This window comes from Gadus chalcogrammus, chromosome 21 (assembly GCF_026213295.1).
Source record: "Gadus chalcogrammus isolate NIFS_2021 chromosome 21, NIFS_Gcha_1.0, whole genome shotgun sequence".
Classification (NCBI taxonomy): Eukaryota; Metazoa; Chordata; class Actinopteri; order Gadiformes; family Gadidae; genus Gadus; species Gadus chalcogrammus.
This window is the reverse complement of record NC_079432.1, coordinates 14,041,650-14,058,564: the sequence shown is the minus strand read 5'-3', so window position 1 is coordinate 14,058,564 and position 16,915 is coordinate 14,041,650. Positions and strand designations below refer to the sequence as shown.

General features: G+C 42.9%; 1 protein-coding gene across 1 annotated transcript in view; it reads left to right on the top strand.

Moving 5' to 3' along the window:
• rngtt (RNA guanylyltransferase and 5'-phosphatase) overlaps nt 1–16,915 on the top strand; it is a 67,631-nt gene that overhangs the window by 22,595 nt on the left and 28,121 nt on the right. Inside the window, exons 10-11 of the mRNA XM_056581496.1 lie at nt 1,311–1,382; nt 7,682–7,846. Coding sequence (XP_056437471.1) covers nt 1,311–1,382; nt 7,682–7,846 — 237 coding nt within the window. The remainder of the gene's footprint in view (nt 1–1,310; nt 1,383–7,681; nt 7,847–16,915) is intronic.

Below are 16,915 nucleotides of genomic sequence, written 5' to 3'. Positions count from 1 at the left end.
GGCGAAGCATGCATTGTCTTTTGAAGTGATGGGGTGGAAAAGTGTGTGTAATTAGCCGCAGGGGGGATGCTGTGACTAACACTGTTTCACTTGTGGACATTCACGGCTTGCTGTTCAGGTGCAACTCTGCTCTTCCCTGTCCTCCTCGTGGCCCCTTGCTATAAGGAAGACCCACGATGCTCCCTGTCGCATGGCCCACACCAGCCAACGGGAGACCTTTTGTCCTCCTGTTTGTTTGACCATCTTCTGTCCGAGATGTCAACGTAAACCGCAGGGCCATCGCCACGGTAGATCAGCCCTGTGTTTGGGTGCGTCGTCAAGGGTCACACGGGCCGCCGGGGTCGGTGGGTGTCGGCCTGTCGACCCCATAGTAGTGCAACGAGACCCATTGAGCGCCCTGACGTGTGCAGGACGGAGGGTGGCTACGTAGGCCAGGGAGAGCTCCACGGTAATGCAGCCAACAGGCGGTATAGGCATCGGTGTGCTGCCCGTCTCTGCCGCGCCCCACAGCTTGCATAACAGTTGCGCAGGATGTTGAAACACATCCCACAGGGTTGTGATTGAGACCTCCTGCCGCATCTGGTGAAGACATGGGGGGGGGGGGGGGGGGGGGAGGGGCGAATGAGGGGACGGAAAGTGGGGGGGGAGGGGAAACGGGAGGTGGTTGTTGCATAATACATGCAGTGCTATTTCTGCTTGCCATCTTCCCCTGCCGACCTCACCTGCCGCAGGCATCTTCAGACTACCCCCCCCCCCCCCCCCCCCCCCCCCCCGTGAGTGCGTTCAGCCCCTACTGATTCCTGTCGGTTTCCATTCTGTAAGACCGCTCTCTGAGACGGAGGGATGGATGGAGCTCTCAGTGCATCGTGACGTGATCACGCCTGATATTGTGGATCATCTAGGAATTATATTATGTGTTTTTAACTCATGCTGCCTCATCTGTTTGTGTGCATGTGTATAGTGTTGTTTTTTTTTGTAGTTCACATGATGAATTCATTCATGGAAAGTGTTTTTTACACGTGTAAAAAATGTGTTATTTCAGGACTGTATATATAAGAGGCACTCCAAGACACCAAAGAGGCAATGAGTTTGTTTTCCTACTGAATAATTAAACTAGGCACATGAATAATAATGCTTCATAATAAGATTGAATATTTTCATGCTTGTATCACATAATACGAGCAGGGCACTTTAACTCTTGTGAAGTTACTCATAACCTTAAGTTTAGGAATTTTACAGGAAAATGGAAATGTCTGTGTGTGTACATGGCAAATGCTGATGGGTGTTTTCTCTCCCCTTTCCTCCTGCAGGAGATGATCATTGATAAAGTCAACGGACAGCCCGTCCCCCGCTACCTGATATATGACATCATCAAATTTAATGTGAGTAACCAAGTTGATGCAGAGCCCGCTGCTGCTGGTCGTCACACACTGTTCCTCAACAAACTGAAACACCTGCATTAACCACTCGTACAGTCCATTCAATGTATATACACCGCATGCACACCGTTACAACGTACTGCCGAGCTCTGGGGCTGGCCGCCTTTCAGAGGGGGCGCTCTCTTGACACTCAAGCTCCCTCAGTGCAAATGGTAATCCACGTTTGCCGAGGCGGTCTGCCGTGAGCAGCAGAGGGGATTACACCGTTTTGTAAAGTGCTGCAATAGGGAAATGCTTTATCCGTCCAAATGTGCCCTCAAAGAAATTAGCATATAATTGGGTTTCTGAAATAATATTATTGGCCCCAGCATCTTAAAAATGGCGGTGGTGACCTGCGTCCCGTAGCCATTCAGATTGTTCACCTCAGCGGGTTGCTATTGTAAATATGTCTTTGCTAAAATAATATTAAGTCCTTAATAGTCCATATGTTTTTCATGTTTGTATGTTTGTATGTTTATGTTTAATCAAACATTTGAGGGTATTTAGAGGATGGCAGTGTTAAATTGTTTAAACCGCATTCCAAATGTTGGTCACCAGTGGGCCTGGTATCAGAGCGCCTGGGCATTGGGCACCTTTTAATGCACAACCCTCGACTAGAGCCTCAGAGCGGGAGGCTTTGGTTGTGTCGGTGAGGTCGTTAAGTTTGTCTGCTGCCTTCTTTCGCCATCAACGGCAGAGTCGCACAAGAAAGCTGCACAATAATTGCCCCGGTGGTCAAGCGAGTGTCGCTGTAGCACTGGGCAGAGGTTAGCAACTCTGCAGGGTTCCCATCGCCAAAGCACTGCAGTATTGATCCTGGTCAGCAATTATTGGCCTTGTCCTTCATCGGTTGCAGGCCACCCCATGGACCGGCTACACAGGCTTCAGCCTGAGACACGGGTTGGACTTGAATAAAAGCTTCTTAGAAATACACAAAGAATAAGAAACCTGGCGATATCACAACACGGTTTGTTGGTGACGGTTTTACTTTCTTTGGTGCAGTTGAACATTTTGCCACCACCAGGGTTGATGTGTGTACATTATCATTGCCAAGGTCTGTTTTATATTGGTATGCATCATACAGACTGGTATCATGGTAAGCATATGGCCCTTGGCCAAACATGAAATTGGTTGACCTGGGCTGTCACCAGTCTGACAGGGGAAGTGTGTAAAATAGGAGTTATTTTAGTCCCCCAGGAAAATGTGGCTGTTTGATGTTTGATGAAAGCCTGTAAGAAACGGCTTGTCATGAAGCATCGGATCAGCATCATGCCTCTATATGCACCCTTATGCAATGCCCTGCTGTGTAGGGCTAGAGGCCTGTGTAAATATGTTAAATACTTATGCTTAAATATTATCCTATATAAAAATATAGGACGATTTGAACCAACCTATCTTCTGTTTGATCTGTCTTTCATCTGAAAGGCTCTAAACAATTACTATGTAGTTATTCACTTCAGCACTTTTGACACTTGAAGCCTAATGATGTAATGATGTGATGTGCCCTTGTCAAACAACACACACAAATTTAACTTCAGTTTGTGTGGATTTCACCTTTTACTTACTTTCATGGGGTAGAAGTGTCAGAGTTGGGTCGTCTGAATTTCCGTTAGCAGTGACAGACGAGTGCGAGGTGAAATGAGCGTCACCGTGGGCCCGGGAGCATATGGCGGTGGTCGTAAGGCGGCTCTCCCTGTCGCTGCACTGGCAGGACTTTATCGGTTTACCTTCCTGTGGATTTGCGAGGGCTGTCTTGAGCGAGTGAGATACATCCACATAAACACTTGGCCTCTTCCAAAGTATTTATCCCTGTTCCAGGCTGAGCTCCAATGCACGCCACCATGTTGTTTACCCCGGGCTGCAACAGACATTTCATAAGATTTTCTATATTATGTGAAAGGTTTTTGGTTTGATAAAAGTGCTACAAGTCATTTTTCGTTTGTTTATTTCTTTCTGCTAAACGCATTTGTTAAAGAACAGTTAGTTTGTTATACTAGGAAACCAGGTACTAGAGTATGAGCGGTAGCAGGGGTGCCACTAAGACAAAGAAGCTGTTTGGGCACATGTGATCTCTGCGGGGGTCGATGTCGTCATTGTATTCACTATGTGCTTTGTGGATCCACCGCCATCGTGTGCAAAGCGTCTCGCGGGACAAAAGCCGTGAGCTCCCAACTGTGCCCCTTTGATTGCACACGCACCAAAAAGCGCGGCGCAGCCCATGTCCGACTACTCCAGGGCCAGACAATGACACCAGCACAAAGATGGAGGCGCACCGTGGGGGTCTGAGTAAGACCAGATCTGCTTGTAAAACAACATGGCTTGTTGCAAAAGGGTCGATTTCTCTCAGATGCGTCTTGTTCTACGACTGAATGTTGGGCAATATTTCACCCTTTTTGGATTGCTGATATTGATGTATTTTAGGCATGTTTTACTAATAAAACATCAAAAATGTTTGTGTCACTCTGGGAACCATATTTTAAGCATTGTCCAATGGGTACTTTAAATCGAGAACAATCTTAAAGCGATTCCAACAGACCAACAAAATATTACGATTATAAACTTGTTACGATTAAAAATACTGTATATTTATGTTTTCTTATAGAAATGATCATTATTATCAGTGTTTTTTATACACAATTGATAATTCTAGCATTGTCAAATGCAGCTTTAGTCCTGCGTCATCCAACACAGAAATAGCCTGAGCCGGGTTGGGGTGGCGGTTCTTCAGACTTCTCCGCGGTAGTCGGGTCCTTTCGTGAGGTCTAGCCCTTGTGGTGTTGGGTGACAATGTGGCTTACCCCTTAATTAACCTTCCTTAAGAGCTAGGAACCTCTGCTTGAAATGCCAGGGGGCAGCTCCAGCTACCTCCTTGTTCCCGGCAGACACTGCCTCTCGCTCTCCTTAGACTGCTCTGTAACTTCCAGCAGTCCCGTCTGAGCGTGGGAGGGACAAGCTTCCGGCTGCGCGCCATACCATCGGCTTTTCTGTCTGGTCCCTTGCCTACTAATAGTGTCGGATGTTTTGTAGCCTCAAACTAATAACATTGTAAGCATAATGTGATCGGAAAAAATGTAATCATTTGTGTCTTCCTGTTAACAAACTTAAAGCAGAATATTTATCCTTGAATCCAGTGAATAACGTTTGGGGTGCATTTCGAGGATGATCATAAAAATGACCGATATTTAGAGAATAAAAGTCTGATTAAATTTTAAATTGTAGCAGAATCAAAACGCTTAAACTGTCCCAACATTATACTATTGCACAGGATGTGTCCATGTCCAATGTCCATGATGCAGCAAACCACTCTGAATATGACCTAATGTAATGTCTATAAACCTTCACATGATATCATGTCTAATGGTTGTATATCTCTAGTCAGGGGGGCGATATTGTTATTGCTTCCTTAAATGAGTCCCGTTCACTTCCTCAGTCATGGCTCTATTGTGTTTACTTACACACTTAATGGATGTTTATATAGAAATGTTTCCACATCCAAAGACATTTTGCCCTGCAATCTATCACGAGTGGCTTAATTGTAGCTTGATGCTTGCACACATTCAACGCTTTTGTTTCCTGGTTATTTTTTGGCGGCTATTTATGCTTCCACACATTTTACGCCGCCCCGTCCCTTTAGGAAGCTGGCATACGAGGGGCTGTTTTTACACCGCACAGCTTCCAGGGAGATTAGTCATGTCTTGGGAAATGCATTGATGTCATATTTCAAATTAGACCTGTTCTATGATACCGTGCATCATTCCACAGAAAGGGACATTAGGAACATAATTTCTTTCTCTGCATCATACTGAATGAAACAAACGAGAGCTTATTTTCTTCCACCTCAATTTATTAAGGTAGTAAATACTTCTTCATGGCAGAATCCCCATACAGACTTTGCCATTTATGTTTCTTGAGGTGAGGCTTGAGCTATGGTAATTTATATTTGATCAAGCCCACAATCTGCTCGCAACTGTAATAATAATAAATAAACATTAATAATGCCAAAACAGTTGAGCACAAGCTTCTCACGACCGCCCAGCAAAGACTAATACAAATAACAAAATGTGTTGGGCTATGATTGAGGTTACCTGAGCATTTGGTTGTTTCACTAGGTATACAATCGCCACAGATCTTGATTTACCAGACCGGCAATTTTGTTTCTCCATGCTGTTACAGCAATGCATTTGATCATTCACACTTACATCTTGTTCTGTTCCGATGACACGACTGACAGATGGTGCAGAATGTGTGGGACACGATGCCAGTTGTTCCAGGAACATCAAGTTGTCTTGGAAGCCAACAATAAACAAGCAGAGTGTGACCCTTCCCCCACCACTCATCATGACCACTAGGAGTAGCCTCAAGAGTTTTTTTTCTGGCTTAGTAATATATATATGTGACAATGAAGATCTTGAGGATCTTGTTTGCCGAAATGGATATTTCATGGCATGCTCACGGTTGAGAAGCAGTCATCTTTTCTGTTATGTAAAATATAAAAAAATATATGTAAAAATGTATTATATTTGAAGTGCAGCCTTATGTATGTGACAAGTGTCTGAAAAAGAGGAAATCTTCTTAGGACAAACAAGTCTCATTATAGCTCAGGTTATCCCATTGCATCATCGTCTCAATGTGGCTTTAATTATGATGCCTTCTTAATCCCTTTCTTATAATGCGCTTGTAAACACAAGGATTATGAGTCAAGGGAGTGGCCCTTTAGTTTGTGAGAATTCAATTGGAGTTGAAGTAATAGTTTGGGCGCACACCACAGATGAGCATGTCTGCAGGCTCATTGCTAGATAACGAATCCCATTAGATTCAAATCAAGACTTTTGTTCCCATTCCCACTAATAAATTCAAAATCGTGTCATGTGATTGAAACGACATCAGTGACCCCATAGCCACTCAGAGGTGTTGATTTTAAACCACAGCGTGCCTGTTTTTTTATAATTACAATAGCTTTTATCGCAAGATGAACGTACTCTGAACCTTTTATCCAAACTGGGAGCTTTAAAATTGTAGGGGGTGGCCCTGTGAAATAAGGATTCCTTGATCAAACTGAATAAATCATCATCCTAGCTAGCCTTCCCTTCAATTCGTCGAATCACACCTAACCAGATTGATCATTGTTTCTTTCGCCAATGCTTGTTACTTTCAAAGAAATATTGTGCTGATGTATTATATTTTCTTACTTGAAATACCATATTGTATAACAACTTAAATATATATAAATGCCCTCAGGGCAAAGATTGTCTCAAACTTCCTCCTCTTTTCTTGAGAAATATTTGTCTGCTGTTGTGGGTCACCTAAGATGCAATTCTGTCACCAAATACAATCTACTACAATCTGTCAAATAGTTCCTCTGGCTATAGCTCCTGTTTGCTTGATGCTTTCTATATGAACACAATTGTTGTGTCTGATGGCCATTCATTGTCACTGGTGGATTTTATAGCATGCATTAGTGGCATAATCTTAAACTCCATCTGAATTTACATTTTTTCCACTCAATTTATTTCCAGTTTCAAAGTGCTTTCTTTAATTTATAAAAAGGTTCTGCCCCGGTAAAAACATGTTTGTACAAGATGAGCATTTAATCTCTATTCACTGCTATCTCATTTTGGAACCAGTAAGATCCGGTTTATCTTCATACTCACTTGGAGAACAAAGCGATGTCCTCAAGGCATCTGATTCCGGTTTAACTTGAACGCAGTGCGATTACAGACGGTATCTTTTAATGTAGCAGCATGGCTGGGGTCTGATCAGCACTGGCCAGCATTCCTTTAAAGAGAAACCATGCCTCTAGTGACTGGCTCTGTGAAAATACAGATGGGCCCGGTGGCTCTTTGCCTCTGTCGCTGTGTACAGTAGTGAGGGCTTGGGAGTGTGTGCGCGTGCATGTGTGTGTGAGCTTAGGAAACAGAAATAACCTGTTGCCATGACAACATCAAAGACTTTGTTATTGCAATGTTCAGGTAACCTTTAGGTTTGATACGTTGGCCCCCCGGTGAGGACTCCAGGGTCATCCTGCTACCGGCCTTGTAGATGTTGCTGTGGTCTGATAGAATATTAGTCCTTCTTTATAGTGGTGTCAATCTCTTTCCATAGGGATCGTCAACATTTGTAATTGATAACCTCTTGGAAATGGTCCTCATTGTATTTGGTGATTGAATGTTTTATAGGTTGCACTTCACAGCTTTGTGAACTAACCAGTCTAAAGTATGTTTGGAAATAGTTTCTGACGAGTCCCTTTTTGTTCTGCTTTTCAGGGGCAGCCTGTTGGACTCTGTGATTTCAACATCAGACTGCTATGCATAGAAAAGGAAATAATATCTCCGCGGATGGAGAAGATGAAAAATGGACAGATTGACAAGACCAAAGAGCCGTTCAGCGTCCGAAACAAGCCCTTCTTTGACATCCATGCTTCTCGCAAGGTAACGTTACTCCTGATTTCTATCTCTGAAATAAAACAAACTTTCTGTTTGACTTGAATATTAGTACCCTTATCCCAATAGTTTGTCATTTTCAAAAGCCCACCCTATTGTACGATGTGTTTTTTGAACATCGTTTGAACTACAGTCGAACGATGGCAGATTAAAGATGAGATGAGGCAGGTTTTATCCATCCTATCGCTACAGTCATGGTGTTCACATCTATCGTCACTGGGCTAGGCTTAGTTTTTGGTTTGTTTTGCCTCTTCGGTTTTAAAGTGGCGTTATAGAGGCCATTTGGGACCAATAACAATATGGAGGAGCTGTTTGATTACCACTAATACTTAATTGGCTAGAACTTAATGAGGGAAAAAAGAGCTAAATAAACATATTATTTTGACATTGGATTGATGTACTTTGAAGGTTGTGGTTCGAACATTTAAAAAAAATATTTTCTTGACTCCGCTGGGCACTGCCAGCGGACCAGTGACCAGATTTAATTCTGGGCTATGTAGAAATACAGCCTCCTAGGTAAATAATAATATCAAGCTTGTGCTGATTGGACATTTACCTTGTTTTATGTCAACTTTGTCTCAAAGATATTGGCATACCTCAATATTACTAAAACATGAAGTATAACATGTTGACTACGCTCATACATTTATGTTGAATCATCTACCGGCGTTTAATTTTTTAATAATTTAATAATTAAGTTATTTTTGTGCCCCAAAGGCTACACGCCACTTTCCAGGCCATCTTGGGAGGGTTGGTGGGGTGGAGGCAGTTGCATGTGGATGTAAATATCATATTAGTGAAGTCATTGGAACTGGCTCAGGTTCTTCAATGGCCCATTGTTCTATACAGTGGCCATCTGCTCTCGCCACAGTCGTAGCTCTGTTGTAGGGGAACACTCAAGGGGGAATCAAACTAATTTATTTATGGGCACACCCAGCCTTTATTTCATGGCATGCTACTCATAAATTAAAAAAAAGAACATTTCGATGCAGTCTGAGACGGTACTTATATGCTGCCTTTGGTCAGATGCTGCCATTTTCAATGCTGTCCTTCTATGGTTTCGGTTTCTTCAGAACTTGGCAGGGCTCTCTGGCTATTCTTTATGCGGTTTTATTACTGGAAAGCCGAATATTGGTGTATTTAATCAGAGCAGAATTGTCAATAATACATTTATGACAAATAACTGAGCAAATATGAACATAGCAAACTGTTGGTGACTCCAAATGATTCCAACCTTAAACAATGGACCATTTCCATTTGAAGAGGGAGAGGAGACTAACGGTCAATGTGTAGGTGAACCCTCGCCTGGTCCTACCAGACTCTCGTACTTCATTTAATTTGTACAGAGAGTCTGGACCTACTCAATTGACAAACGTTACCTTACTTGAAGGCGGGTGTCTGTTGTAGTTTCAAACTATTGGATCTGCCCAGTGGCACTCTGGATCTGCCATAACCAATCGCTACCGTTTAGCCGGGAATCGCGTTGCGCGCAGACTGTAAACAAACCAAACAGCGTGCGACGTGCGCGTTTGGTTGATGTCCGTCAACGAGAGCTGACTTTCACGTCATTGATCTCAGCCACTCAGATAGATAGATAGATACTTTATTGTTATTGCACATGTCACAAGTACAGAGCAAAGAAATTACCAGTTGCATCCCGTGTGGGGAGACAGGAAGGAGAGACTGTCAGGGCTCACATGCGCTCCCTCGTTAGATAAGAAAAAGGTAAACAAGAGGGTAAACAAGGGAAAAAAAAAGTTCATTCCCAAACTATGTTCCCCTTAGGGGGGCACAGTGTAGGGATTAGCAAAAAAACACCTCAACACGTAAGCAACATATCAAAAACATCACAAACACATGTGGGAGGGGGGAAGGGTGTCGGGGAGGTGTCACAGCTCTGTTCGCTGATTGGACGCAGCAAATTTAGACGGAGAAAACCCACTAACATACCGCAGACCCAGACCTAGTAGTGAAGGGAAATTCTAATTGAGCAGAAGTACTTGGGCGGGCGGAGCCACGCTAGGTGAACCCCTTATTTCAGCTCAAAATGTAACTAAAATGTAAAATTTAAAATGCAGTAACTTTTTGCCATGAGTTCTAGGAAGGAGGGGGAGGTGTTGTCACCTTGGTTACGATGCAAGGAAACTTTCTGATAATTTTTTTCTGAGCTAGCATGCGTCATTGAGTTTGAGTGTTATAATGAGTAATGTATATGAAATGCGCCACACACAGTGGAGTGTCAGAGAAGCCTAACCCGCTCTCAAATGACACATCAACATGAGCCGCTGCCCAGAAAGTTCTCCACACTCCACACCACTGTGGCGATAGCCTGTAACTGAGCTCCGAGCAAAGCAGCATCTTCAGTCTACTTACGACTCACTAGTTTGGGTAGATGATAAAAAAATTAAGGATTTTACACCTATTTTTCCCAAACGAACATGATTATTTCAGTAACAGTGACGACATAGCTAATATGTTTAAAGCTATTAATTATTAATGATTCTAAGGCGATATGAGTGCCAGAAGCTGCACATGTCCATTATCTAATTAATTATTGTGCATGTTCTCAAAGGTCAGGAACGGCTGGGGGTTGAGAAAATGTGCCGCAATCGTCTGCAAAGTGCAGGTCTTCCCATGATGACTGACTTGTAGTCAGTCTTCATGGGAAGAGGTGCGGTAGAGCAGAAATAAATGAATCACTAAGAAGATTCCATGCTTGATTACTCAATCAAGCATGGCAATGTAGCAATAAAGCTTAATTTAACTTGAAGCATGGTGTTCAGCCAATGTACTCAGACTAAGTCTTTGGCTAAATTGTATTAACCCCCCCCCCACACACACACACACACACACACACACACACACACACACACTCCTCCATCTGACACCTCTTTCATCCAAATTCCAGAAAGTTATTTCACCTCTGCTTATGAATATTCTAATATCCGCTTCCAATTGATCAAATAGGAAAAGCAATCAGACCCCTACTTCCAAACAATTTCCATATATGTTACCATCATTTCAATCAAGGACATTAACCCTTTACATTCAGGATTCAATATCAATGTGAAAGTCATAGTAAGTGGAAAGCAGATCTTTCTTTTTTGCACAACATATGCATCTCAGGTTTAAGATGTAGATTTGTAAAGACATATACATGTGTAGATGTACATTATTGCAATGCAATAATTTCTCACATTATACATCTAAAATTAAATATAAAAATTCCATAGGAACCAACAACTGATCTTGAATAGCTACATGTTTGTTTTGTTACTGAGAAAAAGCTCTGTATTATCTCATTGTCATGGTTACAGTTGGATCTGGATACAATGAATCTCAAATGGATGTATTCAGTATTATTGTCACCTGTTGCTGCTATTTCTAAAAGCCAGGCTGAGTAACCATGGCTACTACCTGTCACGATGGCTCTCTTTCACTCACCTCCTGTCTGTTAACCTTCATTAAATTGCCAGATAGTACTGCAACTGCCCTTCTTATAACTCCCTCCATTATTAAATCCAGACAAATGTGCCTCTACTAATGTAATGGTTTCAGATTTTCAGGATGGGATTAGGAGTGGAACACTAGGAGTGTAAATCCCCCAGCTAAAGTGTTTTTGTTATTAGCCTAGCCTGGGCTTCGCGTGGGCTCGCTGACCTCACACCCCAACACTGTCTCGTCTCCGGCAGCTCCCAATGTGTGAAGGCTGTGGATAGAGAAGTGACAGGCTGAGGTGTCTGTTCCTCCATCTCCATCCCTCACTCCTTTATCATTCGGTTGGAAAATGCAAGCTTAGTTTGGAAAAAAAGCCCAATCCTCAGGACAACTTGACCCATAGGAATACCAAGCCGTGAAAACAGCTATAAAGGCATCTTTAAGAAGTAAACGCTTGACGATATCAGGGTTTCCCACAGCTGTCTATAGGCGAGACTCAGCCCCTTTGATCCATTACCTCCCGCCTCTACAAACGAATGAGGTTTTCACGATAAAAGACAATATATGACAGCCCCCCGCGTCTCGTTTCTGGCTCTCCGTCTCTCTATCATTCAGTGTGTGAACATGCAAGCTCAGTGTGGACCAAAAGTACAATAATTGGGAAGTAGTGACCTTTAGGGAAACCAACCCTTGAAAAGTAAGATAACTACACATTAGGGCTGCACGGTTATTGCCAAAATGATTATCATGATTATTTTGATCAATATCGATATCACGATTATTTAACACAATTATTCATTGAAAGAAAAATCTTTTGAATTTCTACCACCCCCTAGTGGTAGGAGCCACACACTGTGCTCGGCGGCAAATTGCCGCCAGGCCACGCCCCCCCCCCCTTTTTTAGGCTTTGCGCCGCTGTGTGCAGGATGGACTCACGCAGTCGCAGACAGGTGTACAGGGTTTGCTTTGCAGTGGAGGTAGAGCGTATAATGCATGGGCGGGGCTCGTTTCTTTTTTGGTTTTAATTTTTTTGCGGATGCATTATTTAAAAAAAATATCGCGGAAATATCGCGAGGACCCTACGTGTCATCGTGGGACGCCAATATCGTCATCGCGATAAAAATTCGATATTTTGTCCAGCCCTACTACACATAAACCTATAATGACGTTGGCAGTTTTTTTTCCAGGACGCTCAACCAAAACACAACATGAAAAAAATACAAGGTCCTCAGCCTCGCAAAAGCAGCCAGCAAAACACTCTGTTCCCATTTATTACAATTACCTAATCTGCCCCGAGCTATTAAAAAGTGTATGGTTTCATCGAGGGCCGATATCTCTATGAAATCAAACCGTGGCCAGTCTCGGTGGAGATGGATTGCTCAGACGGAGAGCTAGATTGTCTGGCGACTCTTGAGCCACTGCCAGCCTCTAAAATGAATCTATATCTTTCATCAGAACAATGTGGATTGTGGACACACATTTGGCCCTCTAAGGAAATAGTCCACAAACGATGGTTCTCTCCAGCACCGCTGTGTTCTCTCCCCTGCCTGGGCCCACTCACAGCGGGAGAGCAACGCCGTCTGTTGCGTCAGGGCTCGAGCTCGCTGGAAGAAGGAAAACTCTATCCACGGATCAGATGACTAACATCATTTGCGTACCTCAGTTGCTTTGAGATGCATTTATTTATATATTTAGCTCTCCTTCAAAGTCTCTGAACTGTTACGCAAGCGGCGATGATGCACACAATATTGGTTCAGTGGGCATTGCATAAGAGAGAGCATCTGTTTGTTTCCTTTAGATCCTTTCCGTCACAATGCCACATTCACGTAGAGGTGCAAACATAATGCCACTTGAAAGCTCCTTAAAAACACTCATACTCTCTCGCTTTTGAAATTAAGAAGAACCAGAGGTGCAAATTTACCACTACAATGCAAGTGCAAGATGGCACTTTTGCAGTCTAGACCCCAGACACCCGTGATGTTCAGAGGTGTCTAGCGTAGCGGTTCGGAGCGATGTCATGAATTAAACATTTCTACCTTTACTTTATGAGTTTATGGATGGCATCCTGACGAAGATATCAGAGACCTCATTTACCAAGGTGGAAGAAAATATACTGAATGCTAGCCCTACAAACTACGTTTAGGGGCACAGTTTCCTTTGATAAATGCTGGCTGTCCTAAATCCTTATGCCTATCCCCGGCAGAGAACTAATAAAAATTATAAAGAAGCTCAAAAGGTAAAAATCTCCTATGGAAATGTTGCAAATGCTAGTTACTCCTTATATCTGTGATGATATAGGGAAACTGTGCATAAAGTGATAACACCTTCAAAGGACTGCAGGCGTTAAACGGCTTAGCGCGGGCGGGGAAATGCCAGCTATATCTCCTAGTTTGGCTGAAACATACCAGTAGCCAGAACCCAGAGGGTCGAGAGGACTTTGATGCTTCCAGAAAGTTAGTGCGAAAGTTAGACGAAAGGCTACATCTGCCATTTGAAGCGCCCAACTCCTACTGTACACATGGTTTGCGCAGAGAGTTGTTTGTACGCAAAATGTATAAATGAAGGACTAGGACAGTGGTTGGTCGGCTCATGTATTGACAAAGGCCTAAAATAGAATTATTCACACGCACATGTGCATTGCAACAAACACTGTTGCCAGAAATGCAGAAGCCCTCATTCTTAGGCTTCTAGATAGCTACGATTTGTGCTTGTCACAGAACCCAAAATGTACTGAATGGAGCCGAGTTTCTCAGTTTTCTCCGTAAAAAGATGATATGACACCTGCACCAGCTTATGTCCATATTTCTAACACAGAATCGGCAGAATCCCAAGAAAATTGATAGTAGCCATCTTTTATATTGATGGCGGTTACAAGGCCTTATTGGTATTGGAAGGAATTGTTAGCTTGAGGATCAAATTCACTGTCTAGATTGAGCTGTCTAGATATTTCATAAAAACTATAAAATGTGATCAGTGGAGCAAAGAGCAACCACCAAGTAGGTTTGTCCATCAAATGTGGCCATATTAATAGATGTAACATTCTTTCCAATCCTTAATGTATAGAGTTACAATTAAGGCATTGATCCCAAGGTGCTTAGTGAGGACCTCTCTTTAAAGTCTGCATTTAAAGCAGACTTAATTTAAAGCAGATACGGGACCTACCAAACAATTGGCTTTTCTGAGCTGAGTTCCCTGAGTCCCGAAGGCCCCCCGTAGAGGAATGCCAGAAAACGGGGCTGCTCCCATACGCCAAACATGTTTTGAGCCCATAATTGAAATGTACTTTCAAAGGGAATTCTTCCTTTGACATTGTTTAATTGCATATGTTATTCTTAATATATTCAGTTTGACAAAATATATTTTGCCCAGAGCAAACATTATTTCACCTCTCTAAATAAAACCTACACACTTTCTTTCCGCGGCCTGTCAGCTGATTTGACTAAATACCACCAAAGCAGTTGAGCAAACACACTCCATCCTCCTCAACACATGTTAACGGCAACATGGAGCCGGGGAACTGCGGGCTGGCTTCTAAAGGCCTTTAATATTAGGCATGAAAAGTGCTAGAGGCAACGCGCACACACACCGCCACCTGACTAGAATAACAATCACTCTCCTCCACATTTGATTAAGCATTTGAACGCGATGCTACACTTGTGGCCGTGGAAGGCTGTATAATCCAGTTTTGTGGAATGAAAACTGAATAATTTCGCTCCATGTGTGCTGAGGCAGAAAGGATAACATTGAGGGATTACATTTGCTGAAATATTTTGCGATGTCTGTTCTGCCAGACCTGTGCGAGTCACCATGCATAATAGAGAAGAGATGATCCTTGTATGCCTGGGCCAAGATGGAGAATGTCTAATAACGGAATGTGTAAAGGGTGAATAAGGCGCTCCTGAAGTATTACTGGTTTATTTATGACCTTTGTTGCAGTTTATCATTGTGTACCCTATCTTGTGGAAGGTTTTGTATTATCCAGAGTAGAGAGCACAGTTGCATCGGACTCTCTTAGACAATCCCTTTTTCCGCTACTTGCGCTGCGTCATATCGGGCGGCGGTCTGACGGTGATGCTTGCATTGCTCAAAATATCTGAATTCCAAAGCTTTCCTTGCCAACACGACGAGACATATAATCATTTGTTTGGGTATAGGTGCATACCCTAAACAAGACAGTCAGCAACCACATGAAATAAGAGGCAAAGATATGCAGAAGAAGTGCAAAGATATGCAGAAAAAGACAACCGTGAAAGGAGTCTGTAAGATTGCAGCAGGTGAAAAAGAGTTGTAGTGCACAAACAGGGGATTCAGCTTGCAGCGGCTGTTTACTAGCTGGAGCGCTTCAGGAAATAAGCTTCAGAGGTGATGGGTGGTGCCGGTGGCAGTAGACCTGCCGCCCTTCCAAGACGGCATCCTTCTGAGGAAGTGGGAGCAGGGGTTGAGAGAGGTCTCTGGGCTTGGCAGCTGGTGATCTTTTCCCCGCAGTACCGAAGATATGTGCCTTGCTGCCGCTTTTCAGTTATTCAAACATGATGGGGAAATAAATGATGTAGCCCTCGGGTTAAAGCAGTGGAATGTACGTTTTGAGAGTTTGCAGTTTTTCAGTAGCACAGAATTTTGTAGCTCAGAAAAGGCCATTCCTATTAGTTCCTCATGGCCTCGCTGGGCTCAGCCTGTTAATCCTCTCTCCCCCCTTGCTCTGCCTACATGCATGCGCAGCAGGAGATGCCTCTGAGAAGTTGGCGGACTGTCAACGGACTGCTAAAAACAGCCCACACACGTCTGTCTAATTGTAGACTTCATGGCATACATGCGAGACCGCTTCTGTTGTTATTGTATGCCGGTGTTTAAACAGTGACACCTATTCATTGAATGAAGCGTTTTGACTATATGGGTTTACTCTTAACAAAATGGAATCTCGATGATGGATGTATTTAAAGGTAAAGTATGTGAAATTACGGCATTCAAATATCTCAAAATGACTTGATTAAAACATTTTTAGTAGTTACATTATTATGTAGTTCAATAAATGTTTCCAACGATGTCAACGAAAAAAATCAAGGTAACAGTGCTATCCATTGGGTGGACTGTTACATACCTGCGACATGCGACATACCCCCTTTACCCGGTAACCTCAGGCGAACCCATAATCCCCAGTAGTTGTAATTTCGGAAATTATATTTCAATATAGATCTATCTTACTTTGATGTGCTTCCGTGACAAATGTCTCATGCCAGCCACAAAGCTTATGATACAATAACAATGTAACATCACAACATTCATAACACGTTCTTAGATATTTTGTGTACGATGGTTTTGACCCTGGATGACAGCGCAGATACTATGCACGGTTAATTCAGCCAGATAGCGTGAGCTATAGCTTTATGGGTGTTTGACTCATCTAATGGCAAGTTAGATATGTTACGTCACTCTTGTTCACACGCTACTCTGTAACGCTACTCAATAACGCTACTCAATAAATAACTTTTGTAATGGTTTTGATTGAGAGACCCCCATGCGACAGACATTGGATTTAATCTTTTTTAGAGGTTGGTGTAAATATAGGTTTGCCATGAAACACAACATCTCTTATTGATGATGATTTTCTGCAATAACATC